This window comes from Polyodon spathula, chromosome 4, assembly GCF_017654505.1.
Source record: "Polyodon spathula isolate WHYD16114869_AA chromosome 4, ASM1765450v1, whole genome shotgun sequence".
Lineage (NCBI taxonomy): Eukaryota > Metazoa > Chordata > Actinopteri > Acipenseriformes > Polyodontidae > Polyodon > Polyodon spathula.
The window spans coordinates 97,499,138-97,526,780 of NC_054537.1; the positions used below are offsets into that span (position 1 = coordinate 97,499,138).

Here is a 27,643-nt window from a genome sequence, read left to right on the forward strand (position 1 = left end):
TGTATACAAAAAATACATATCAAGGATCACAGTACAATTAAGCGCAAGATACAAAATACAATGACTTCAGTCCTAATAAGAGCAAATACAAAACTCAGTGCGATTTGATATCGGGGCAGTTCAAGAGCAGATAACAGTGTTGATAGTTACACAAGGGTTAGACAGAGTGCAAGAGAAATACAAGATACTACAGACTGGATTAAGTGCAGGATTGAATAGAGTAAAATAGGGCACCTAAGTGCATGTTAAAGTGCATTAAAGGCAGAGTGCTATATTGTCCAGAAGGGAAGAGTTGAGTTGTACAGGTGCTGTCTGAAGAGGTGTGTCTTGAGGAGGCACCGGAAGGTGGTCAGGGACTGGACAGTCCTGACATCCATAGGGATGGATGGTCCAGTGTGCACATGGTGGGTTTGTGGCCCTGAAGGAGGAAGGAGAGGTCAGAGAAGGAGAAGTAGGGTGAGTTAGTAGGGGAGACAGAAGGTGTTGGGGCTTGAGCCGGAGGGGGTGGCAGGGATGGAGGAGTGTTAAAGAGTTTGCGGATATCAGAGATTTTAAAGAAGTGAGGTTAGTTGGACAGCGTGAAATTCAAAGGTGTCAGAAAAGAGTAAGGAGGGAGAGAGAAGACCAGTCCCACCTCCCCGTCTAGTGAGACGCGGAGTATGGGACAGGACATAGAGAGAGGACAGGACAGCAGGAGTTAGTGCTATCAGGAGAGAGCCAGGTTTCAGTGACAGCAAGGAAATCAAGAGAAAAGGCAGAGATGAAATCAGCTTTGTCAGCAGAAGAGTAACAGTTCCAGGGGGCACCAGAGAGAGTGGGAGGGGGGGCAAGGCAGAAGGATGAGGTTAGAGGGGTTAGGAGAGCAGCAACGGAGGACAGAGGACGGGAGTGAGAGGACAGAATAACAGGGATGTGAGAGACAGTCATAGCAGGACAGATGAGACAGATAGGTACAGTAGTAGTGGGAGCAGGAGCGGTGGAGGGAGGGTACAGACCTGTCTAGTAGTTGACGTCTTCCAGAGCGCTGCTAAGTTCGTATTTTCTCCAACAGCCTCTCCTTGCAGGTCTCTCCTCGCTGGACTCCCACAGCTAGACTCCCGACTCTTTGGTAGAGGTTCTTCGGTTGGCTGGTGCTTCGTGCTGGCGCACAAATAGGCTAGCAGTCTATTGTACTAACTAGATGGATAAAAGCTATCTGTCTCTGACTCTGGTTACCTGTAGACTGGACAACCTGTGTGTTGGCGTATGCCAACCACCAGGGAGGCGTTCAGTCCCCGGGGTTGCACCACATAGCCTTTCAGTTATTGACCTGGGCAAAGAGGAACCTGTTATCTCTCCGGGCTGTCCATCCTCCTGGAGTGGTGAATTGGGCGGCGGATCTCCTCTCTAGGGAGGGTCCTCACACGTCAGAATGGCGGCTCCACCCTCAGGTGGTAGCCCACATTTGGGGACATTTCAGAAGGGCCAGAGTCGATCTCTTTGCCATGGTAGAGACCACTCATTGCCCCTTATATAGACATAGTCCAACCCTATTTCCAAGACTGTGATCGTAAACGCTTTTGCAGAATTTTATCTTTGTTTTTAACAAACTGATTCTAATCCAAATTATTGCTTCACACAAAGGTGAAAAAACACCTGTGTGTGGAGTACTTGATGCCAGTATTCAAGCTGTTTTGCAATTCTCCCAGGCTACAAGCTGTTGAATGCAGCTAGCTGTAACATCCATGACATGAATCCATCCTAAATGAGGGTTCGCCATCCCATCTATATTAACCTTTATTAGCATCATTATCTGTGATCCCATTAATTTTATTTTGTAGTTCTATTGCTCTTGTATTTTACCCTTTACTTGTAGTTCTATTTCACTTGAATTGATGGCTATATCCCAGGATAGGTCAGATTCACAATTCCTCTTGTTACAGTACTGGAACTCATAATGACAACAGGACACACTGAATCCAAAACACAGCTTTATTAGCAGACTGGCAAATTAAAGAGAATCCGAAGGTATACAGTCAAGATCAACAGCCTACACTGCAGATAAGACCGCATGCAACAGGCAGCAATAGGCACATACAGGCAGAAGAACCAAAAAAAAAAAAGTGTCGACTCAAAACCAGCAGGACTGGAGGTAAAGCTGCTGAAGCTAGCAGGAGACAAGACAATGGGTTTTAAAACCTTTATTAACACAGTGCTTCATTTACCATTGTTTCCCTTAACACTGTGCAGTAGAACCCATCATTTCTAATATACTTTTATAGGCTCTGAAGGTCATAACCAAGATTAGCCAAGCCTAAAAAAACTACTCCTCTGTCCTGCAATAGTGAAACAGTGGGGCAGATGAATGACAGATCTAAAACCCATAGATCGATATGTGTCATTTTTGGTAAGACAGTATATGCTGTATAAAATCATACAAATCTACAACATACTGGGCTCTCAGTGAAGGCTATGTGCAAACCTACTGGGATCACATACTGATCAATCATGCAAGACCTCTACATGGCTTGGAAGGATCTCAATGCTGCTTGTCTGATTAGAATCACTGCTTAGAAGCTTTTTACCACTTTAAGCTGAAGTAAACTGGAACTGCATGAGCAGCATAGGGTTCCCAATTTGCATAAAAAATGTTTTGTTACAATGTTAGATATTATTTTAGAAATTGACTTCAGAATGCCATTTTTTTTAGAACTTAAAAAAAAAAAAAAAAAATAAATGGTTTTAGCCGTAAACTTTTTGGCAGGTAATAAGGTACTCGGGATAGGCCTGGGTGTCATTGAAGATCACAAAGATCTCTGGCGAGATTGTGCTGTCCACCACACTGTGGTAACGCAGCGGGATGCGGGAGTTTTCCTTCAGCGGAGCCGTTTTCATTTCGTGGTTCCCTTTGGTGTATTCCCCAGTCAGCACCTTCACGACAAACACATACTTGTATCCTTCTTCACTGGGAGGGGAGTACTGGTCCTGCACAGACAAGGCAGATTCCACTGCAAAGTAGACTCCTTTTCCATACACTGTGGCTGGAAAGAAAAACAAATATGTTCTATATGGCTCAGTCAAAACTATTATATATAGAACTCATGAAAATAATCATCTAAGTTTACGCTGCCATGTGACGCAAACACCCTCCTATGTATTTTTTTTTATATGACATTTACCGTTCTTTCCACAAAAGCTCCTGTTGAAGCCATGCAGACAGATCTCTCTCATGCCAGTTTCACTTGTGCCATGGTACAGAGTCCTCTCCACGTCAGCCTGGGTGCAAGTCTGCAGCATGCTGGCTTTCTTCAGCTTGTACTGATTGTACAGCAGGCTGTTCACCATCTTCTCAACCTACAATTAAACAAAACATAATCCAAGCTTCAGTAATTTAGAGAAGGTAATTAAAGAAAACTATATAAATTTAGCAGTCTTCACACATAAATAACACTGCACCTCAGTGTTTGCTTGTGCTTATTTCAGAGGAAAGACTGTTCCAGCCTAACTGGGCAAGAGTTACACCTTCCAATGGCTACTTTGACAGCGGAATGCAAAACTTCAGACAAGCTGTAGAACACAATGATTAATTACTAGATCAATGAAGATAAACTGGCATTTGATTCTGAACACCTAAAAACTATTGGACACCAGTGAAGGTTTTTTACATAAGTTTAATCTCAGGAAATTCAGGCAACCATCACCAACCAGCTCGGTTAATACAATACAGTGATCCATCACACATCTGCCCTCACCGTTTACCTGCCACGATCATCAGCAACGTTACTTTATTACTGAACAGAAAAGCTTAGCTCACAGATTGAAGATCCCACTAAAGTTTTCATACACCGTGTTGTATGTGCTCCGTGCGCTGCCATTGCTGGTAGTGTCGCGTGAGCTGTTCAGTGTGTTGATATCCAAATAGTTTCTGTTCATATGCGAGGGGTATCAATTTCAACCTCCATCTCGCTCTCCTGCCTGTCACTCAGCAGCGAATGCATGCACACACCCACACAGTAGATGGCTATTCTGTCACAATCATTAATACTCTGTATTTTTCTAAAAAAGGGATTTAGGGGAGCCCCCTAATAAAAGCTGAATCTCAAAACAATAATTGTGTCAATGTAGTACTTGGTACAGCTGTGTATAATGTAGGGATGAGCTTTTGGTAAAATTTTTATGAACGTTTAAATGTTATGCAGGTGTCAGCTATAAACCATATCAACACACACACACACACACACATGCTTACACTCTTTGTATTACATCCTGGTGTATATCGATAGCCCTGGTTAGTATTTTCTAAGCAAAGAACCCCTAAATAAGCAAATAACATTTTAACATCGCAAAGACAAAGACTACAAAATAAAATAACAACAAAAACACACCAAAGTATATACTGAAAATAGGGCTGTCACTTGATACAAATTTTTGATTGGTTTATTTATGGGTATTAGTTGTTTAATTGGTAGATTCGTCCGTGCACATTTTTAATACAGGTAACGATCTTATAGCGGCTGTTCTGCATGGAATACTAAAAAAAAATCAATAGAATCTTAAAAAAAAAAAAAAAAAAAAAAAAGCCCAATGGTAATTTTTAAAAGCATTTGTAGCATTATTTTTATCTTAGTAAATGTCTCAGTTTGTATTTGTACTATATACAGTACCAGTCAAAAGTTTGAGTACACCTGCTTGAAACCAGGTTTTTCATGATTATCTATGCTTTTAACTGTATAAACTTGTCTATAAACACTTAATATTTCATTATATGATACGTGTACTTATAACTTATAACTTATATAAGCTGATAATCATAAGTGAATTGCGTTAAAAAATGTAATTTTTAAATTAAAATGTAAATCTTGTCAATTTCAATGAAATGGTCACCCAAAGCAAGGGGATTTCAGTCTGAAGCCCAAGTCAGTTAAAAGTCTGAAATGTGTATAACACGGTGTTAGAACACTGGCCTAAGTATAAAAGTGTCTTTGTCAGATGTTCTCAGAGTTAACTAGCATGTTACCTAATTAACCTTTTGTCACCAATTACTGTTAACAGGTGAGGGTCCATGATTACTGTAAATATAGGCAGCATAGGCACAAGTTTGCCATTCTTGAATGTAAGGGAGCAGAAAATGGCAAAATACGCTCAGTTAAGCAAAGAAAAATTACTAATTACTTTAAGAAATGAAGGACAATCTTTAAGACAAATCGCAAGAACTTTGCAAGTGTCTGTAACTTCTGTGGCCAAGACCACCAAACGATTTAAAGAAACTGGCAGTCATGAGGACCGAACAAGGTCAGGCAGGCCAAGGGTGACCTCAGAATCAGAGAACAAGTTCATTCGAGTCACAAGTCTGCGAAATCGGCGAGTAACTGCCCCTGAAATACAAGCTCAGCTAAATGCTACTAGAAGTACAGATGTTTCAACATGTGCTGTTCAGAGGAGATTGTGTGAAGCTGGCAAAGAAACCATCGTTAAGAGTGCAGAATAAGAGGAAGAGACTTGCCTGGGCCAAAAACACAGAAACTGGACGTTTGAGGAGTGGAAATCGGTCTAATGGACTGATGAGTCAAAATTTGAAATGTTTGGGTCCAACCGCCGAGTATTTGTAAGACACAGAGAGGGTGAGCGCATGAGATCTGCATGTGTGGTTCCCACTGTCAAGCATGGAGGAGGCAGTGTCATGGTCTGGGGTTGCTTTGCTGGTGACAGAGTTGGTGATCTTTACCAAGGCTGACCTCCAAGACATTTTTAAATAGTGGTTGGCCTCTCCTGTGATGTACAGTTCTAACATGAAAGGCATTTGCCATTTAGGGTGGATCCTTGTTTTTATGTTAAACATCTTTACAAACTCAAAGTTTTTCAGGTTTTCTTATGAAATTACGGTGGATTTTATGAGGGTTATAAAAACTGGCCACTTCAAAGACAAACTGTATTGAATCAGATGCTTTGAAGCAGGGTTAGGACAAATGGGCAATTAACCAAGTGCGAAGAGATCTGTCTCTTTTTCTCACTGGTTTAAGGAAAATCATGAAGTGATTGAGAAACTGCATTTAAGCTGAGAATACTGAAATGTTCTTGTATTGCTCTGATCCGTGCTTGGAAAGAGGACACCTGCAAACCGTTGTCACCATGTAACCTTTAAGATGTCTGGTTGCAACTTTGCAACTCAGAACTTTTATATTCAATAAACTATACTTATCTGAAAGCCAAAAGAAGAAGCTTGCGACTTCTCTTTTCCTTTTATTCTTGCACGATTTTAAATTCAAGAATGACAAGCGTTTTTTTCTTAAGTTTATTACTCCGTGGAGTTCATACAAAACCACGCCCACTACAGCATGAAAAACAGAGCGCACCAATGAAGTGCCAGATCTACAGAGAATAAAACTCGCCCCAGTGTCAATCTTTCTGTTGCACCAATTAGAAAAGCTACTTGGAGGCAATTGCAAAACCCCTTCCTTTTTATAACATCTGCCCTTACTGTGGCTCTAGGTGGATACGCAACAGACTGCTGTATATATTAAAAAAAAAAAAAAAAAAAAAATCCTAACCATAATGCATACCTTGATGATGCGTATTTTATTATGAAATTCTTTAATAGAATCATAGAATGCTCGAACCACATTCTGGAACTCATCTGTCGCCTCGTTCACTCTTGCTATATCAGGCATGCTGGAAATGGCAGACAAATCCTCTAATTCTGTAAAGGAAACAAGAAAGAGAATAGGGGGGAATAACATCAAATAATAATAGTAACAAAGACAAACATAAACTGGAGAAAGAAATGAGTGGATAGCAGGAAAGTGTTTTTGGCCCGATGTAGAAAACATTGTGTTTGAATGACTTTAATACATACTGTAATGGGTCAGTGCAAAGCAGCAGCACACTTGTAAAGTATGTGTATGGTTCTGGTTCTGACTGGCACAGTGAATGTATTTGTACAGCTGGAAATCGAATGCAACTACGTTGTACCCACATGCAGCACTACAATGTTTTGGTTGCTGGTTATTAGGTGGTGCACCATTTAGTTTATTGTTTATTTGTTTTGCTTTTTAATTGATGCAAGCAGCACTGTTTAATACTTTTTTATTTGAATTAATACAACAAATTTGTAAAAGCCAATGCAGCTGGAAAGAAATGCAGTTTTGGAAAGAAATGTTCAGTAAAGCAAAGAAGATATGTTCTTGAACTTGTCTGGGCACTTGGTAAGCTAAAATAAAATACAGGTAGTTTAATACAGATGTGATTTGGGATGTATAACATGATTTTACACTCTGATTTTAATTATTATTTCTTTTTACATTTTGAAAAATGAACAGTTTCTAGCAATTTAACTAAAAAACGAAAATAATGGAATAAAATATTGCAAACCAGGGTTATTTTGAAACTAAATCTGTGTATTTCTTTATTTATCAGTGTTGAGCATGTAGGCAAAAAATTAATTGTAAATTGTAACTGTCTCTTATTTTCATCTATTTCCATAGAGTAGATTGAAATGTTACTTACAAAGAGTTTCACTGCTACTGAACCTGCAAATCATGCGCACTGCATTGCATGTTTCAGATGTGTGCTACAGGGCTTCCATACACTTCAGTGATGTACAAATAACTACAGCGAGTATCTTTGCCCAGTTTTGCTATTGGAGTGATCTGTAGTCATTGATTAGTGTAAAACTTGATGTTTTGTGACAGATTTGTCCTTTTGAATGAACGAAATGCAACAGCATATGCAAGGGGTTATTGAAATGAATGATTTACTGCGTGAAGGGGTTACTGTAACGACTTGCTGCGTGAAGGGGTTACTGTAACGACTTGCTGCGTGAAGGGGTTACTGTAACGACTTGCTGCGTGAAGGGGTTACTGTAACGACTTGCTGCGTGAAGGGGTTACTGTAACGACTTGCTGCGTGAAGGGGTTACTGTAACGACTTGCTGCGTGAAGGGGTTACTGTAACGACTTGCTGCGTGAAGGGGTTACTGTAACGATTTGCTGCGTGAAGTAACGACTTGCTGCGTGAAGGGGTTACTGTAACGACTTGCTGCGTGTGAGGGGTTACTGTAACGACTTGCTGCGTGAAGGGGTTACTGTAACGACTTGCTGCGTGAAGGGGTTACTGTAACGACTTGCTGCGTGAAGGGGTTACTGTAACGATTTGCTGCGTGAAGGGGTTACTGTAACGACTTGCTGCGTGAAGGGGTTACTGTAACGACTTGCTGCGTGAAGGGGTTACTGTAACGACTTGCTGCGTGAAGGGGTTACTGTAACGACTTGCTGCGTGAAGGGGTTACTGTAACGACTTGCTGCGTGAAGGGGTTACTGTAACGACTTGCTGCGTGAAGGGGTTACTGTAACGACTTGCTGCGTGAAGGGGTTACTGTAACGACTTGCTGCGTGAAGGGGTTACTGTAACGACTTGCTGCGTGAAGGGGTTACTGTAACGACTTGCTGCGTGAAGGGGTTACTGTAACGACTTGCTGCGTGAAGGGGTTACTGTAACGACTTGCTGCGTGAAGGGGTTACTGTAACGACTTGCTGCGTGAAGGGGTTACTGTAACGACTTGCTGCGTGAAGGGGTTACTGTAACGACTTGCTGCGTGAAGGGGTTACTGTAACGACTTGCTGCGTGAAGGGGTTACTGTAACGACTTGCTGCGTGAAGGGGTTACTGTAACGACTTGCTGCGTGAAGGGGTTACTGTAACGACTTGCTGCGTGAAGGGGTTACTGTAACGACTTGCTGCGTGAAGGGGTTACTGTAACGACTTGCTGCGTGAAGGGGTTACTGTAACGACTTGCTGCGTGAAGGGGTTACTGTAACGACTTGCTGCGTGAAGGGGTTACTGTAACGACTTGCTGCGTGAAGGGGTTACTGTAACGACTTGCTGTGTGAAGGGGTTACTGTAACGATTTAATATATGCATGTACATGTGTTTTGTACTTGACATGGATTTAAAATAACCGGAGTTGGTATAAGAGGGGAAAGAACTTTGCATGTGCATACGTTTTTATAGTAGTTTGATATTTGTATTTACAGTAGACCTGATGTATATTAAATGTTATTGTTGTAAATTATGTTTATAACATGAGACTTAGTGTCCTTTCTTATTTATATAAGAATATTATATTATACTTATATTATATATATATAAATTTAGAAAACACAAGTTTATATTTAGGGCAATAGTAGGGTCTAGTGGTTATGAATTCTCTTGCTGCTAGGTCCTAGTGATGATTTAATTGATATTAATTATTTGGTAAGACTATAAGAATGCCTGCCTGGCACCCCAGATTCATTTCGTCTCACGTGGTATACGCTGTGAAGCTTACCGATTTACAGTATTAAAACTTGAACCCGATGTTGTGAAAATCAGAACAAATCCAAAAATATTCTGATTCATTTTCCCTTTTTCCTACTTATATAGCCACTCATTTTATTTTTCTGTAGGTATATTGTATTTAAAAAAAGAAAAAAAAAGTTGAATTTTCATCCTTGTGGTGTCACACACCGTTTCCCCCTTTCTACGTGATTCTGAACACACTTAGTGAATGCTATGTGATTTTTAGTAAAAATTTCTGTGACAAAATCCCAGGCTTAACTATGACTACTGTTACCACACCTTTTACACACAGTGGGTCAAGGAGTCTTTATACACAAACACTGCCCCCCTCACAACAGGAATGTTAACACTGTACATGAATGTTTGATTATCCATATATTTCCAATACCTCAGTCCTCATACTTATACATTCCAAAACGAGTTTAAAATGCAAATTAATCAAATAGAGGTTCTTAAACATACACAGCACTGACGTGTAACACAGGAAACTGCTGACAGTGCCACAGCAGTTGCTGGTTCACGGTGAGCCGAGGACACCCTGGCCGACCTAACGCCTCCCCTGGGGGCGCCTGTCCTCGGTCGGCAAAGGAATAGCCTGGACTCGAACCGGCAACGTCCAGACTATAGGGCTCATCCTGCAATCCACATTGAGTGCCTTTACCGGATGCACCACCTGGGAGCCCTATAGCAGTCTTTTCACCATTCTGTAATTCATTAAAGATACCTGATAATCATCGCTCTGTAATTCACCAAAGATACCTGATAATCATCGCTCTGTAATTCATTACAGATACCTGATAATAGCTCCACCAAAGACCTGATAATCCGCTCTGCAAGATACCTGATAATCCACTCTGTAATTCATTAAAGATACCTGGCTCACCTGATAATCATCGCTCTGTAATTCAACAGATACCTGATAATCCCTGCTCTGTAATTCATTAAAGATACCTGATAATCATAGCTCTGTAATTCAATAGATACCTGATAATCATCGCTCTGTAATTCATTAGCAGATACCTGATAATCATTGCTCTGTAATTCATTAAAGATACCTGATAATCATCGCTCTGTAATTCACCAAAGATACCTGATAATCATCGCTCTGTAATTCAACAGATACCTGATAATCATCACTCTGTAATTCATTAAAGATACCTGATAATCATCATGCTCTGTAATTCATTAAAGATACCTGATAATCATTGCTCTGTAATTCATTAAAGATACCTGATAATCATTGCTCTGTAATTCATTAAAGATACCTGATAATCATCGCTCTGTAATTCAATAGATACCTGATAATCATACTCTGATAGATACCTGATAATCATGCTCTGTAATTCATTAAAGATACCTGATAATCATCGCTCAGATACCTGATAATCATTGTTCTGTAATTCATTAAAGATACCTGATAATCATCGCTCTGTAATTCAACAGATACCTGATAATCATCGCTCTGTAATTCATTAAAGATACCTGATAATCATAGCTCTGTAATTCATTAAAGATACCTGATAATCATCGCTCTGTAATTCATTAAAGATACCTGATAATCATTGCTCTGTAATTCATTAAAGATACCTGATAATCATCACTCTGTAATTCATTAAAGATACCTGATAATCATTGCTCTGTAATTCATTAAAGATACCTGATAATCAGTGTTCTGTAATTCAAAGATACACACCTGTTACATCACTATAAATGTCCATGCTGCTCAGCTGCTTCCTCGCAATGGGCAGCGTCTTCCCTGAGGCAATGTTATACTCCTCCATCTTCTCAAAGCTGATGGTGCATGGCTGCTTATCAAACACAATGTCGATCTTCTTCTGTTTCTGTTTCCAGGCGTGCTCTATATAAATAGTGGCTTTGGGAGGATAAGGGACGGCATTTGATGGCTCCTTGTACCAAACCCACTGGACACTTTGCAAAATATCAGGGTCTGGCACCGTGGCAGAAATGTAGTTGACAAGCTTGTTCATGTCAGGGACTGCCTCCAAAACATACTCCTTGAACCCCTGCACTGTGGCCGTGGTCCCCTGAATGGTGATGTCTACTGCATGCTTCCTTTCGATCAGGGCCATGCAATTTCTGTGGTGCTCAGATAAATTCTTTAGGCACTTGCTCTCAATTGTCTCCTTGCACTGTTTCAGCTCAGTCTTCTTCCCCAAGGCGATATCTACCCTGATAAGATCCGTGTTGTAGCCTGCATACACCAAAATCTGGGCTGTGTGGGCAGCCTTGATGGCATCCTGAATAGAAAGCACAAGGGCTTGATCCAGCTCTGACGTGCCAGAGGTTCTGCCCTGCCCTGCCGTCTTCCTGGAGAGCTCCAGAACTTTCTGCAGTTCATCCTCGTCGTCCATTGGGTCGCTGTTGTTCTGCATTGAGAACTGGATGGCCAAGGAAAGTTGGGCATCCTCCTCAAGCACGCCATCTACATGTAAGGACTCCATGGAAAGCTGCTTGACGTAGTTCAGTTCTGGATCTTCCCCCACAGCCCCTTCGCTTTCTCCTTCCATCGTCAACCCCGGGGTCTCCTCCATTTCTGCCAGGCTGTCTTCGTTGTCTGAAGAGCTGAGAGGCAGCAGCTGGTCAGTGTAGAGGTCTTCGTCCATGCTGATCCCAGCAGCCGCTGTACCGGGAGGACTGCTTGCTGTATCGGGAAGTTCATGAGAATCCTTTCTGATAACTGAGATAAGCTTCTTGGCTTCCTCCAAAAGACCTGCCAACAAAAAAGGAAATAAACAACACTGTAGATCTTAAAACGGTGTCATATCACTGGCCCACCTTTTTTTACTGCTGAAGATCATTTGCTTGTATTATTTATAACTTTGAATGGGTAGGCTGCACAAGCTCAAACTTACCAGGAATACAACAGAACTAGACTACATTCAGAAAAAAAGTTAATTTTGTTTAAAACAAAGCTGCATGCAATACCATTGTGACTCCAGAGCACTTGTGCACACTGATAGGTGATAGGTGTTACAGAATAGGTGTTACAGAAACATAGGTGTTATGTGATAGGTGTTACAGAAACGTGGTTGTCTGAGAGTGATGGGGACGAATATAATATCTGTGGGTATACACTGTATAGGAAAGACAGGCAGGACAGAAGAGGAGGAGGGGTAGCGCTATACATAAGAAACAGTCTTGAAGCCCAGGAGTTAAACCTGGACAAAGAAAATAAAACCCAATCAATATGGGTCTGAATAACGGACAAAAATTCAAAGGGCATAATAATAGGAGCATGCTATAGACCGCCAGATTCAGACGGTGAGCACAATAATCTGTTATAGAATGACATGACACCCGGTAGTAGTCGTCCACATTGGTACAAACAACATTGGAAGAGACAGACCAAAATCCCTGCAAAACAAATTCAGAGAGCTAGGAAGGAAATTAAAACAGAAAACCAAAACTGTGGTATTTTCTGGTATACTGCCCGCACCTTGCAAAGGACCATATGGACAGCTGGAAATAATTAATCAAAACACATGGCTGAAGACGTGGTGCACACGGGAAGGCTTCACCTATCTTGATCATTGGACCACATTCTACAACGAGGACTATCTGTATAGACGGGATGGACTGCATTTAAATAACAAGGGAACTAGTCTACTCGGAGAAAAGATCCTCGAGCAGGTTCGGAAGCATTTAAACTAGAAAGGAAGGGGGGAGAAATCAACAAAAAAACAGAAGGGAGACCGCATCAAAACAAGAACAACAACTCAGGTAAGACAACCATTAAATGTATTTATCTAAATGCTAGAAGTATCAGAAACAAAATTCTAGAACTTGAAGCTACTGCACTAACAGGTAACTATGATGTGATAGGTGTTACAGAAACGTGGTTGTCTGAGAGTGATGGGGACGAATTTAATATTTGTGGGTATACACTGTATAGGAAAGACAGGCAGGACAGAAGAGGAGGAGGGGTAGCGCTATACATAAGAAACAGTCTTGAAGCCCAGGTGTTAAACCTGGACAAAGAAAATAAAACCGAATCAATATGGGTCAGAATAATGGACAAAAATTCAAAAGGCATAATAATAGGAGCATGCTATAGACCGCCAGATTCAGACGGTGAGCACAATAATCTGTTATACAATGACATTAGAAATGTGTGTAGCAAAGGAGAAGCCATACTAATGGGGGATTTCAACTTCCCCCAAATAAAATGGGAAAACCCGGTGGGTAGCGCGAAGGATGAAATAGAAATGGTGGAAATGACAAATGACTGCTTCCTAACACAATTTGTGAAGGCACCCACTAGAGGGGAGGCATGCCTTGATTTAGTCTTTTCAAATAACGAAGACAGAATAACTAAAACAGAGGTCAGAGAACCACTGGCAAACTCAGACCACAACATGGTCTCATTTGAAGTGTTTTTTAAATCCCCAAAAGAAATGACTAAAGCTAAGGTTTACAATTTTAGAAAAGCAAACTATGAAGGTATGAAACAGAGACTAACAGAAGTAGATTGGAGTAAAATAGAGAAAACACCCACAGAAGAAGGATGGTTGTTCTTCAAAAATGTAGTACTAGAGGCACAAAACAATTATATCCCTAAAGTAGACAAATCTAAATGTAAAACTAAATTGCCAAAATGGTTTAATAGATCAATTAAAAAAAATATTCAGCGAAAAAAGACACTTTACAGAGCATTAAAAAAGGACCAAAAAGAAAGTACGCAGAAAGAGTACACAGAACTGCAAACGCAAGTCAAAAAGGAAGTTAGAAAGGCCAAGAGAGAAATAGAAATGAACATTGCTAAGGGAGCTAAAACCAATTCCAAAATGTTTTTCCAATATTACAACAGCAAGAGAACATTCAAAGAGGAGATTAAATGTTTAAGAGATACAAATGGCAAAATCGTAGATGAAGAAAAAAAAAATAGCAAATATGTTAAATGATTACTTTTCACAAGTTTTTACAAAGGAAGATACTGACAACATGCCCCACATGTCATCCAGTTCCTGTCCAGTTTTAAATAACTTTAGCATAACTGAGGCAGAAGTGTTAAAGGGACTAGGAGCTCTTAAAATAAACAAATCCCCTGGGCCGGATGAGATCCTCCCAGTAGTACTCAAAGAAATGAAAGAAGTAATTTACAAACCGCTAACCAAGATCATGCAGCAGTCTCTTGACACAGGGGTGGTACCGACAGACTGGAAAATTGCAAACGTAATACCGATCCACAAAAAGGGAAACAAAACTGAACCAGGTAACTACAGACCAGTAAGCCTGACTTCTATTATATGCAAATTTATGGAAACTATAATAAGATCCAAAATGGAAAATTACCTATATGGTAACAGGGTACTGGGAGACAGTCAACATGGTTTTAGGAAAGGGAGATCGTGCCTAACTAACTTGCTTGATTTTTTTGAGGATGCAACATCGATAATGGATAATTGCAAAGCATATGACATGGTTTATTTAGATTTCTAGAAAGCTTTTGACAAAGTCCCGCACAAAAGATTAATTCTCAAACTGAACACAGTTGGGATTCAAGGAAACACATGTACATGGATTAGGGAGTGGTTAACATGTAGAAAACAGAAAGTACTGATTAGAGGAAAAACCTCAGAATGGAGTGTGGTAACCAGCGGTGTACCACAGGGATCAGTATTAGGTCCTCTGCTATTCCTAATCTACATTAATGATTTAGATTCTGGTATAGTAAGCAAACTTGTTAAATTTGCAGACGACACAAAAGTAGGAGGAGTGGCAAACACTGTTGCAGCAGCAAAGGTCATTCAAAATGATCTAGACAAGATTCAGAACTGGGCAGACACATGGCAAATGACATTTAATAGAGAAAAGTGTAAGGTACTGCACGCAGGAAATAAAAATGTACATTATAAATATAATATGGGGGATACTGAAATTGGAGAAGGAATCTATGAAAAAGACCTAGGAGTTTTTGTTGACTCACAAATGTCTTCATCTAGACAATGTGGGGAAGCTATAAAAAAGGCTAACAAGATGCTTGGATACATTGTGAAAAGTGTTGAATTTAAATCAAGGGAAGTAATGTTAAAACTTTACAATGCACTAGTAAGACCTCATCTTGAGATATTGCTGCTCTAGAAAGAGTGCAAAGAAGAGCGACCAGAATTATTCCGGGCTTAAAAGGCATGTCATATGCAGACAGGCTAAAAGAATTGAATCTGTTCAGTCTTGAACAAAGAAGACTACATGGCGACCTAATTCAAGCATTCAAAATTCTAAAAGGTATTGACAATGTCGACCCAAGGGACTTTTTAAGACTGAAAAAAGAAACAAGGACCAGGGGTCACAAATGGAGATTAGACAAAGGGGCATTCAGAACAGAAAATAGGAGGCACTTTTTTACACAGAGAATTGTGAGGGTCTGGAATCAACTCCCCAGTAATGTTGTTGAAGCTAGCACCCTGGGGTCCTTCAAGAAGCTGCTTGATGAGATTCTGGGATCAATAAGCTACTAACAACCAAACGAGCAAGATGGGCCGAATGGCCTCCCTCCTCTTATGTTCTTCGTTTGTAATGTTGTTGAAGCTGACACCCTTCCTTATGTTCTTGGGATGTACTAACAACCAAACGAGCAAGATGGGCCGAATGGCCTCCTCTCGTTCGTAAACTTTCTTATGTTCTTGTGTTCTTATGAGCCAGTAAAATGCATACTGTATAGTACAAAACTGAATCTTAAAAGCTGTGCACCAACGCTCCTGTGGCTGTGTCAGTACCAGTATCCACCTGACCAGCGACTGACTTTTCATTTAGTTGGAAATGGTTGACTGTACATATACCTGTCTCAGGCCTGTTAAGGTCATTGGTTTGTTCATCAGTGTTTGTCAAGGACTCCGTGTCTGCAGAGGGGTGTCTTTCAAAGCTTGGTGGCGGTGTGAACTTCTTTGCATCTTCAAATATATCCTGGTGAAAAATCACGAAAATGAATAGTGTTTATTTTGCAGGTACTGGAACAATTCTAAAACAGTGCAAGCCATTCACATACATTTGATCTGAGACTCTTAAGAGGCAATTTGGCAGACCAAATGATTAAAATCAGTATGGTCCAGACAAGAGATACAAAAATAATTCAAAACACATTTATACTACAGTATGCATAACATGAGTGTGATGTTTGTTTTGTAAGCTTTGAGTACCGGTTCAATGAACAATGAATCTTAAAAAGGGAGAAAATAAACTTCTCAACCAAGGTAATAACCTTTTTTTTTTTTTTTGGAGCTTCTTTAGAGAGAGAACACCCTAACACATGTAAATATGAAGTACACACAGTCAAGGGCAGCCGTTTTGCACTGCTTCCCAGGCCCTACCTCTGTCTGCAGCGGTACCCAATGCACTCTCTCCAGGCTGATGACGACCTCGAATTTGGTCTGGATCTGGTTCAGGATGCTGGTCCCCTGCTCCTCCACAAGGAAGCGCGCGACCCCGGGGTGCTGCAGGGTTATGGTTCTGGTGTGAACTGAGGCCACCACATTGCGGAGCAGCTCATCCGCAGCCTGGCAGGCGTTGGCTTGCCCATGCAGCTGTAAAGAACTTGTTTCAATATAAAGTCGCCATCGTGAACCCATCGCTATGCAATTTATGCAAAATCTAATTCATTCCAATAGGACAGCGCCCAAAGAGAAGTTTGGAAGAGGAGGCTTAATTAATTGAGTTTGTCTTTGGGAATGTGATTATTTTTAAAAGGCAAGAAGGAAATATTATATTCTGAACTTGCCTTCAAACGCAACACTGCAGCTGGTAAGCCTGTTAATTATTTTAGCTGTTTTGGCGGCTGCTGTATTTGAGTTTGTAATTGTGTTTTTTACTAATTATATTTGATACAGGCAGTGTAATGTTACTGCAAACGTGACATGGGAGAAGAAAAAATAATACTCTGACTAAACTTAGTTGCTGAATTATTCAGCTAACTGGACATTTCCTTAAGATAATCTACACACTGATCAAAGCAGAAAAAAACAACAAAAAAACACCTCTGCAATATTGAAATGCAGTTCCAGTACTACTGCTCATTTTTATATTGCTTTAGGAGGTTGTTTTAAACAGATCAGAAGATCTGATGTGACATTATGAATTCTAATAACCCATACTGTCCTCTAAAACAGCAGTACACCTCACAGATAAAACATCCCTCCGAGACTGCAGCGATGCAAAGGGTTTTGCACTTTGCCTATATGTTAGCAATTTGACATGCAGATTCACTAAATGTTAAATCATATTTTAGTATATCATCTAAATACCCAATATAAATGTATTGGATTTGTCAGTGCCATATTGAATTTTGCCTAATTGTAGATTAGAAATATTGCTGGCAATTAATCATTAGCAGTGATTGCTAGCAATAATTCCATACTCTAACTGCATATCTGATCTTCAGCCTAACCTCCCACCCTTTGTAACTTTTCATACTAGACCTTGCAGACACATACTCTCAATCCTGTGATGTCCTCTCCCTCTAATGGTAATATAGTGACCTGGTTCATGTCTGCCAGAAGCATGTGGCAGTGAGTCTGTAGATATCTCAGCATACCAGGCTCCATAGTGATCACAGACTCCTGCTGAACGGGGTTGCTAAGAAAAAACTCGATCTTGCTTCGGGTTTCCTCCTCCTGCCCTCTTAAGGTCACTACATTAATCTCATCTCCTTGTTCTGACACCTTGACAGAGCAAAGACTCAAAGACGACAAGAACTTGGGCCACTCGTCTGAGAAGAGCATGCACTCATACTCTGTGGTAATGGGTATGGTGAAGTCGCAAAGCAAGGACTTGAGCAGGCTTGAGGCCTGCTTGACCATGCCGATGGTGAGTGCAGTGACAGTGACTGCGCAATCTGACACAGTGTAGGTGGCCAACATCCCTTCCTGTTCCAGGCTCTTCTGCAGGCTCTCTTGCACTTCCGACCGAGAAAGAAACAAGACCTTTTCAGTGCTAAAGGGCAGGTGAGCCTGGGCAATGCCGCTTAACACTTCCAGGATGCGTTGTTTCAGCTGTTCAGACGTAAGTTGACTGGGGCCGCTTATCTGAACCCCATTACCCACAATCTGGATGCCAAAGTCCTGGTGACCCTGCTGGAGCTCCTGCAGTAAGTGGCTGCACTGCAGCAGATTGAGTTTCACTGGGTCGTGGAGCAAGATATTGCTGGAGTAAACCTTGGGGCTGTCAGGGTACATCTCCCTGGTATTGTTGGTGAGATCCTCCCTGGTAGTGTCGCACCCAAGAGTGTCTGTGTACAGATCTCCTGTGCCGTCAGAGTGCCCTGTGCCATTAGCGTGCCCTGTGCCGTCAGTGGGCACCTCTTCTGTACCATTTGGAGTGCTTGGCGATGCTGGACTTTCTCCTGGCAGAAGGAAGTCGAAATAGGGCCGGAGTGACAAATCCCTCCCGTCCAGCTTATGGGAGCGCTGAAGAATACGGTCCACAGCTGTAATAAGCACAGACCAGATATACGTAAATATGGTAACTACGTTCCAAGTCCAAAAATATCAATCATTATTAAAAACCAGGCAAGGCTACTTCTTTTCATGATGCACAGCTAGACAGAAAAGGAAAAGGCTCTGAAAAGGTTCAATAATAGATACAATGCTCCTACATGGAATCTTACCTTCCCAGTCTTCAAAGGTAACCCTGGCCATGCCGTCTGCTACCATGGTAACGTCCCTCACCTCTTCTCCTCCTCCACGCTTGTTTTCAAAGTAGAGTGCCAGCATGTCCTCGGTTGTGGTGGAGCGCAGGCCTTCCACAATGACAGAATCGGTCCTCTCAACCTGCTCAGCTTCAATCCTGGCTCCATCAAGAAGACGCTTCCTTACCTTGTCTGCCAACCTCTTAAACTCTGCAACAAAAGCAAGGTGACCAAACGAATGAACAAGGTGTATGAATGCATTTTGTTGAAAAAAACCCAAAAGCACTATGTTAACCCATTTTGTCCGTGTTTTCAGTGGACGTTTAAATCTGTGTTTTTGCTAAATTTATAATTACAATGGGAAGTTAAATCTAGCATTTTCCTCTGTATAGTACAGTTCTAAAACCTTTCAAACCACAACAATATGAGTACTGAATTACCGTGCATCCTTGTATTATTCACCACACTGGATAGTAGCTGTACACGTTTCTGAAGTTACATTTCAGACTTACGAACATCCAAGGTTCATAAGTCTGAAATGTAACTTCAGAAACGTGTATAGAAAGGTTCCCAAGGTGTTCGTAACCGAGGTTCTGCTGTTTGTGATTTTCATACAGGCTAGCCCCATTCAGCCAGCCGAATGTAAACGTAACATTTTTAGCATGTTCTTTCTTGCAGAATGACACGAATTTGTTTTGCGTCTTATCCTAAGCAATACTAGGATAAACACAAAGCATCCCAAGGAGCATAATGTCAGGGGCACTGCATCTCTGCATTTCAGAGCATGGTTAAGGAGATGAGGTATACCTTGTTCTGAAAGGGGCTGCTGAAACTGTACGAGAAACATGTCTCTTCCTGGGCTGGGGTACATTAGGTACTCTGTGCTGTCCAGCTTTGTGACATTTTCCACAAAGAGCTCCATGACTTCCTTGGCTGTGCTGGCGTTCATCCCATGAAGCAGCACCTTCCCAGGGTCCTTTGGGGTTGGCTTCCGAACGGTAAGCTTAGCATTGTGTAGCATGTGTGTCCCTCTGGACAGCACTCTCTTAGCAACTGTCGAGAGACAAGGGTTAGCAGAATACAGATCCAACTGAATTGGCATATTTCTCTATATGAACCCAGAGAAGCGGAGTGAAAGCTCAAGGGGGGGGTTAAGGAAGCTGACCCCCGGAATTAGGAACACCTTGCAGATAAATCTACTGTACATGTTTTCTGTCTAGTATTCTGGCATGAACACGGGCAGTTTCATAATATCAGAGTACCTCTCCATGTTGTCATCCCTGGTCCTGGTAGATCTGCCTTACCTTCAGCATCCTCAAAGATCAGAACGGCCCGGCTGCCCTGCCTGTGGAGCGAGGCAAGGACACCCCCTCCTGACCGGCGCTTGTTTTCAAAAAACAACCCCAAAAATTCATCCTCAACTTCATTAGGGATCCCAGACACCTCCACTGTTCTTTCTTCTAGACTGTTTTCTGACATGCTAGAGTGAGAGATTCAAGAATCACTTTTAAAAAACCATTCACATTTTCAAATTTTCTGAAACCATAAAAGAGTGCGCTCAGGATTTTCAGAATAAACTACCGTCGTGATCCACCATCTAAAACAATATGTTTTTATATAAAAATATTACCATTATTCTCGGGTATTGTACCAAAAAAATAAAGTATCGCTTTTGTTATGAGTAAGGACCTGTGAAAATTGCAGAAATTTTCTTTAAAATTCACGGCAGTGTTACGGGTAAAGTATCATACTTCGCAGAATGTGCACAGAAATATTTTATAAATTACGTGTACAGATTATTATTATTTTTTTAAACTGCAAATATACATATAAATGCACTGACATCAAAACTAACATCAAAGCTAGTCAAGCTCTTTACAATAGCTTGTGAAACAGTGCTGTAATTAACAGCCAGTGTACCTGCAAGGACAGCTTTCAGTTCTAGTACGTCAGACGCATGTTCACCATTTAGGTCTTGCAAAACAAATACAGTGTGTAACCCATACTGACCACTAACAAGCAACCAGACTGTCTTACCAATCCCATAATCTCCTGCTTGTGATACTCGGCAACTTTAGATAAATATTCAATTCTCAGCTGCGCTGATGAAGGAATGGCTCCACTATTTGCTACACTGTCTGAAGAATTTCTGTAACTTTTGGTTGTCCAATTTTTCAAAAGGGATATTTGCACAAACAAATGCCTCTGTCAGGTCAAAATGTAATAAGTGGGCTTTTATAATATGGAAGTCACCGTTTTTTGTTTCTTTGCCAGTAAAGCAGTCCCAGTGCTGCTCTGGATTTCCTCCTTTCTCTTTCGGTGAATACTTGAATCTGAATGAAATGCCTGTCAACAGGCGAGTTTGAACTTTTGGCAGTGGTCTAGGTAATGCCAGATCTTTTTCTAGCCAGTCTTGTATTGAAGGGGTCTTAATGACCCTTAAGTTAATTTTCTTCTTGTAGATCTTGCCTTGCTGTGAGCAGTGCTGAAATAAAGCTCCTTCACTGCACTAATGGAGTACGTTGTTGGACACTACAAGCAGACCTCTACTAGTCCAGCACTGCGCCTCAATGACATTAGTGCCCCTACTACCTTGCAAGTGCCCCATACTTGAAAACTAACTATAAAAACCTGCAGTGACGCTTATAAAGCTTCAAATATTCACATGCCCTCTGCAGCAGTATTGCATCCACCAGAGATGCCATTTTTTGTCACAGTTTGTGATATTTTACTTTTGGTTAAGGAAAAGGGATCCTGTTATATAATATAATTTTTATTTTGATATAGTGCCTTACAAGATACAAGACTAGTGTATGAACTATGCATCAGCTGCGGAGTCACTTACAACAACGTCTCACCTGAAAGAGGGAACATTAAGAGGTTCAGTGACTTGCTCAGGTCACACACAGTGAGTTAGTGGCTGAGTGGCTGAGCTGGGATTTGAACTGGGGACCTCCAGGTTATAAGCACATTTCTTTAACCATTGGACCACACAGCCTCCTATACTGTTAGCACAGATTTCCTTTTCAGCACACAACAAGGTGTGTAGCAGGCAATGGTGTGTCAGCAAGCTCTGGTTATTTTTCTCAGTGTAAATGTTTAAAACATTTTTTTGGGCCAATCAAGCTGCTTTCGGATGAAAAGTTTTTATCATTAACAGCGTATGACATGGGATACATTTTTAACAGCGAATGGTATTACAGTACCCCTTACAATGACATTAAAATACATTCCACTGTTTGTCATCTGTATTCCCCCAGCATGCAAATATGTGCAAAATGCATTTGAATAAATACAACAGTAGTTGTAAGTCAATGTTGATACTGTACAAACAGCAGTGCAAGCTCTTTAAAATGAAAATAGGGCATCATACAGTACCGCACCATACAACAACAAAAAAGCCTCTGTAAACTAAAACAATGAATACAACTAGTTTGTGAAATTGTGACTGGCATGCAATAGATGCAGTTCCTCTGCAAAACTGGACTGGAAAACTCCAAAGACAGTCTCAAGGAGGTCGAGGCCAGCGCCCCTCTGAGGAAAGGACCTAGGGGAGGGTTAGGGTTAGGTTTCAACCGAGTGACTGCTGGGATTGGATAGATTTGCTCAGATTTTGGAATCTTTTTAAACTCCCCAGCTTGTTTAAAGCCCCTAGGCTAGGTGGGCCAGAGATGACATCAATGCTGTTTTGGAGTTGGTTAAGTGTGGGGTGGGGGTGTTAGGGTTAGCGTAGTTAAAACATCAAACTGCCAAAGGTATATAACCTACTTAAACAACAACAACAACAACAACAACAACAACAACAACAAATTTACAGTTAAACATTTAAAAACATCTGAGACAGATATATTGTAGCCTATATTCATCAATGTACACATAGTTTTTCTCTAACCAGGAAATGTCAAATGCGCTCTAAACTCAAAACAAATGCTAGTAGAAGGGGCAGAATGCCAGTGAATGACGTACTGGTGACGGTTCGGGTCAGTGTTTTGTTTAAGTGAAGTCAAGGAGTGTTTGGTTTTTGCTGAATGCAATTAAAATTTGAGGATCATAAATAAAACAATTTCCATAGACCATGTGTGTGAAGGCTACAGATAAAATAATAACAACAACAATAATAATAATAATAATAATAATAATAATAATAATAATAATAATAATAATAATAATAATAACACGTATATTAATGCACAATCTGTGTGTACGCAACAAACACACCGAGACCTGCTCGCAATGTGACGCACTTAGCACGGTTTTAAAAGTGAATACAAAAATAATTAACCAGTTTACAAATCCACCACGAACAAATGTGCGCCAGTTCTTGGTTTCAAAAACTTACCTTATTTTATTTATTTATTTTCTCAGTGGGAGCAACGCTCAACATTACGTCATAGTAAAACAGCCAAATCAGAAAATGAAAGTAACTTACGCAACGTCAGACGCTCAGTGCTTACAAAGGTACAACGGACAACTGAGGAAGTCAGCAGTTGTTTTTTTTTTTTTTTTTTTTTTAAGTAACAAAAACGCTTATTCACTGCCAAACATGCAGTACTTTCGATGTGTAATGACTGCAATATAGGATACTGATCTAAGGTTAGGGTTTCAGTGTTGGGAGAGAATTATTCGTGGTTTCATTAGCAATAATATGATAGCCAATCAGAGTGCAGTGTCCTGACAGGAACATTTCGTGTTACCTTAAGGACAGCGTCAGGTCAGATACAGCACAGTCCAATGGGCTACAGTACAATTAACATCTATTAACATTTTTACAGATAAATCTGATTTTAAAAAAATGTCATTTTAGACGTCAACCGTGCTTACCTGAAACTCATCAGCGAATATTGTGTTTTGGTTCCGAGTTGATGAACGCGGAAATATTTATGAATGACTTTACTTCCTGGTTTGCAACCCTCGTGTGGTGTTGCACTGCGGCGCCTCTAGCAGTGCAAGCATGAGATGCATCTCTCCCATGTTTGCCGGGACTCGTCCCAGACAATTCCCGGTGCCGATTTTCTCACAAGTTTTGCTCAAACTCTGCTGATAAACCCCTTTATGCATTCAGTGCGCAAGGCAAGCTCCAGTAGCGGGTGTAGCATTCTGTTGGTCCGGAACACCCAGCGCTGTGCCATCGCGGTGGTCTGGACCATTGGGACCACTCCATTAAAGTGGTCTGAACCGCTCGCTGCCACAGCTGTTGTAACCCGATTTCACAGTTTTATTTTTCATTTTCTTTATGGCTCATTAGTGTTTCATTTTCTCAATTTCCAATATAATTAATGCGTGTTTATATCTGATAATAATGGGCTGTTGGTCACGCCAGCAGTTCTCATTCACTGTCTTCCGCACTGCGCAGTGGTCCCCACTCAGGACTGTTTAGTAGTGTGTTGCAGAACTGATTTTTCTGTCAGAAATGTTCTTTTTTCCATTGGGTAAATATTTCCTTTTTTAAAAACCTAACTTGCTTATAAACGGGTCGTATTTCCACCACGAAAGCTAAAATAATAATAATGTTTACTATAGCTGTGAAGGATTGGCTTTAATGGGTTTATCATATATTTATTATGATAGCCTTAAATACATAATAATAATAATAATAATAATAATAATAATAATAATAATAATAATAATAATAATGTACCGAATTTCCTGTAGAGTTTCATAGCTCCATGGGACCACTCCGAACACTGGGACCACACAGGAGCTGTGACGTCACAGTGCTCCGGAACACTGGGACCACACAGGCGTTGTGACGTCACAGTGCTCGGGAACACTGGGACCACACAGGCGTTGTGACGTCACAGTGCTCCGGAACACCGGGACCACACAGGCGCTGTGACGTCACAGTGCTCCGGAACACCGGGACCACACAGGCGTTGTGACGTCACAGTGCTCCGGAACACCGGGACCACACAGGCGCTGTGACGTCATAGTGCTCCGGAACACTGGAACCTCTGAGACCACGTGTCACACAGGGAGACTAATCCAGTACACGTCAGACAGGCTATTTTTTAAATTGTAGTAGTCACATTCACCACATTCATGCAAATTCAAAGTGCTATTTTATATGGTTAAAATATTTTTTATTGTTTTCTTTCACATTTTCTTTGGTGTGCATTTAAATGTTGGTTTGTTTTTGCCTGCTGCTTGAGAGAACTGATGTGCTGACATGAAAGACAAGTCATTAGTGAGAAGAAAGAATCCTCGTGCAAACCGCTGTTCCAATAAACTGATCAAGTGCTGTTATTACAGACACCTCCCTGTTAGCAGAGGGGCTATGGAGCAGAGTTAAAAGAAAGAGCAGCAGTGTGCCTGATTGAATAGACCAGCTTGGTTACACCCTGGATTTGTTCTGAGCTTTACTTATTATTCATTTTACTTTTGGCTCATTAGTGTTTCGTCTTTTCATACTTACTTTACACTAATATAATTAATACACGTATTTATATATCAGTAGCATTAGCGTCAACATGTCCAATATGAAAGATCTTACATGTACTGTGATTGAAATAAAAACATTGTAAAACGTTAAATTGATTGATGTCATTAGTTGGTGCAGTACCATTCTATCCCCTAGCCTGTGATTTCATGGGTCTTCTGCATGATTGACGGCAAGTATGTGGTTAATACAGCAGTATGCCATGCACAATAGTGATATCACTGCCTCATCCATTACAGCTCTATCAGTGCCATGCACAATAATGATATCACTGCCTCATCCATTTCAGCTCTATCAGTGCCATGCACAATAATGATATCACTGCCTCATCCATTTCAGCTCTATAAGTGCCATGCACAATAATGATATCACTGCCTCACCCATTACAGCTCTATTAGTGCCATGCACAATAATGACATCACTGTCTCATCCATTACAGCAGTGTCAGTGCCATGCACAATAATGATATCACTGCCTCATCCATTTCAGCTCTATCAGTGCCATGCACAATAATGATATCACTGCCTCATCCATTACAGCTCTATCAGTGCCATGCACAATAATGATATCACTGCCTCATCCATTACAGCTCTATCAGTGCCATGCACAATAATGATATCACTGCCTCATCCATTACAGCTCTATCAGTGCCATGCACAATAATGATATCACTGCCTCATCCATTACAGCTCTATCAGTGCCATGCACAATAATGATATCACTGCCTCATCCATTACAGCTCTATCAGTGCCATGCACAATAATGATATCACTGCCTCATCCATTACAGCTCTATCAGTGCCATGCACAATAATGATATCACTGCCTCATCCATTACAGCTCTATCAGTGCCATGCACAATAATGATATCACTGCCTCATCCATTACAGCTCTATCAGTGCCATGCACAATAATGATATCACTGCCTCATCCATTACAGCTCTATCAGTGCCATGCACAATAATGATATCACTGCCTCATCCATTACAGCTCTATCAGTGCCATGCACAATAATGATATCACTGCCTCATCCATTACAGCTCTATCAGTGCCATGCACAATAATGATATCACTGCCTCATCCATTACAGCTCTATCAGTGCCATGCACAATAATGATATCACTGCCTCATCCATTACAGCTCTATCAGTGCCATGCACAATAATGATATCACTGCCTCATCCATTACAGCTCTATCAGTGCCATGCACAATAATGATATCACTGCCTCATCCATTACAGCTCTATCAGTGCCATGCACAATAATGATATCACTGCCTCATCCATTACAGCTCTATCAGTGCCATGCACAATAATGATATCACTGCCTCATCCATTACAGCTCTATCAGTGCCATGCACAATAATGATATCACTGCCTCATCCATTACAGCTCTATCAGTGCCATGCACAATAATGATATCACTGCCTCATCCATTACAGCTCTATCAGTGCCATGCACAATAATGATATCACTGCCTCATCCATTACAGCTCTATCAGTGCCATGCACAATAATGATATCACTGCCTCATCCATTACAGCTCTATCAGTGCCATGCACAATAATGATATCACTGCCTCATCCATTACAGCTCTATCAGTGCCATGCACAATAATGATATCACTGCCTCATCCATTACAGCTCTATCAGTGCCATGCACAATAATGATATCACTGCCTCATCCATTACAGCTCTATCAGTGCCATGCACAATAATGATATCACTGCCTCATCCATTACAGCTCTATCAGTGCCATGCACAATAATGATATCACTGCCTCATCCATTACAGCTCTATCAGTGCCATGCACAATAATGATATCACTGCCTCATCCATTACAGCTCTATCAGTGCCATGCACAATAATGATATCACTGCCTCATCCATTACAGCTCTATCAGTGCCATGCACAATAATGATATCACTGCCTCATCCATTACAGCTCTATCAGTGCCATGCACAATAATGATATCACTGCCTCATCCATTACAGCTCTATCAGTGCCATGCACAATAATGATATCACTGCCTCATCCATTACAGCTCTATCAGTGCCATGCACAATAATGATATCACTGCCTCATCCATTACAGCTCTATCAGTGCCATGCACAATAATGATATCACTGCCTCATCCATTACAGCTCTATCAGTGCCATGCACAATAATGATATCACTGCCTCATCCATTACAGCTCTATCAGTGCCATGCACAATAATGATATCACTGCCTCATCCATTACAGCTCTATCAGTGCCATGC

General features: G+C 41.0%; 1 protein-coding gene across 4 annotated transcripts; it reads right to left on the reverse strand.

The window, feature by feature from the left end:
* Nucleotides 1-1,957: 1,957 nt before the first annotated feature.
* LOC121315203 (protein mono-ADP-ribosyltransferase PARP10-like) lies at nucleotides 1,958-23,875 on the reverse strand. Of its 4 annotated transcripts, none has more exons than XM_041249270.1 (11): nucleotides 23,773-23,875; nucleotides 20,256-20,431; nucleotides 19,759-20,004; nucleotides 18,931-19,161; nucleotides 17,759-18,750; nucleotides 16,640-16,852; nucleotides 16,112-16,235; nucleotides 11,005-12,042; nucleotides 6,540-6,676; nucleotides 3,159-3,333; nucleotides 1,958-3,020 (listed from the first exon to the last, which is right to left on the reverse strand). In XM_041249270.1, the coding sequence occupies exons 1-11, from the start codon at nucleotides 23,781-23,783 to the stop codon at nucleotides 2,722-2,724; spliced, it is 3,642 nt and encodes a 1,213-aa protein (XP_041105204.1). In that variant the 5' UTR covers nucleotides 23,784-23,875; the 3' UTR covers nucleotides 1,958-2,721. The 4 variants fall into 4 exon arrangements, with proteins under 4 accessions (XP_041105204.1, XP_041105206.1, XP_041105205.1 ...); XM_041249272.1 differs by lacking the exon at nucleotides 23,773-23,875 and adding an exon at nucleotides 23,381-23,402; XM_041249271.1 differs by lacking the exon at nucleotides 23,773-23,875 and adding an exon at nucleotides 23,291-23,362.
* Between the last annotated feature and the right edge of the window lie 3,768 nt (nucleotides 23,876-27,643).

Bases quoted from the DNA above. Each gene is read 5' to 3' on its own strand.
- LOC121315203 (XM_041249270.1), bottom strand. The intron at 19,162-19,758 runs GTATACCTCATC...CTTTTGTTGCAG, and splicing joins GCAGCCCCTTTCAGAACAAG to AGTTTAAGAGGTTGGCAGAC. The intron at 16,853-17,758 runs GTATGTGTCTGC...AGTTCTTTACAG, and splicing joins AGGACATCACAGGATTGAGA to CTGCATGGGCAAGCCAACGC.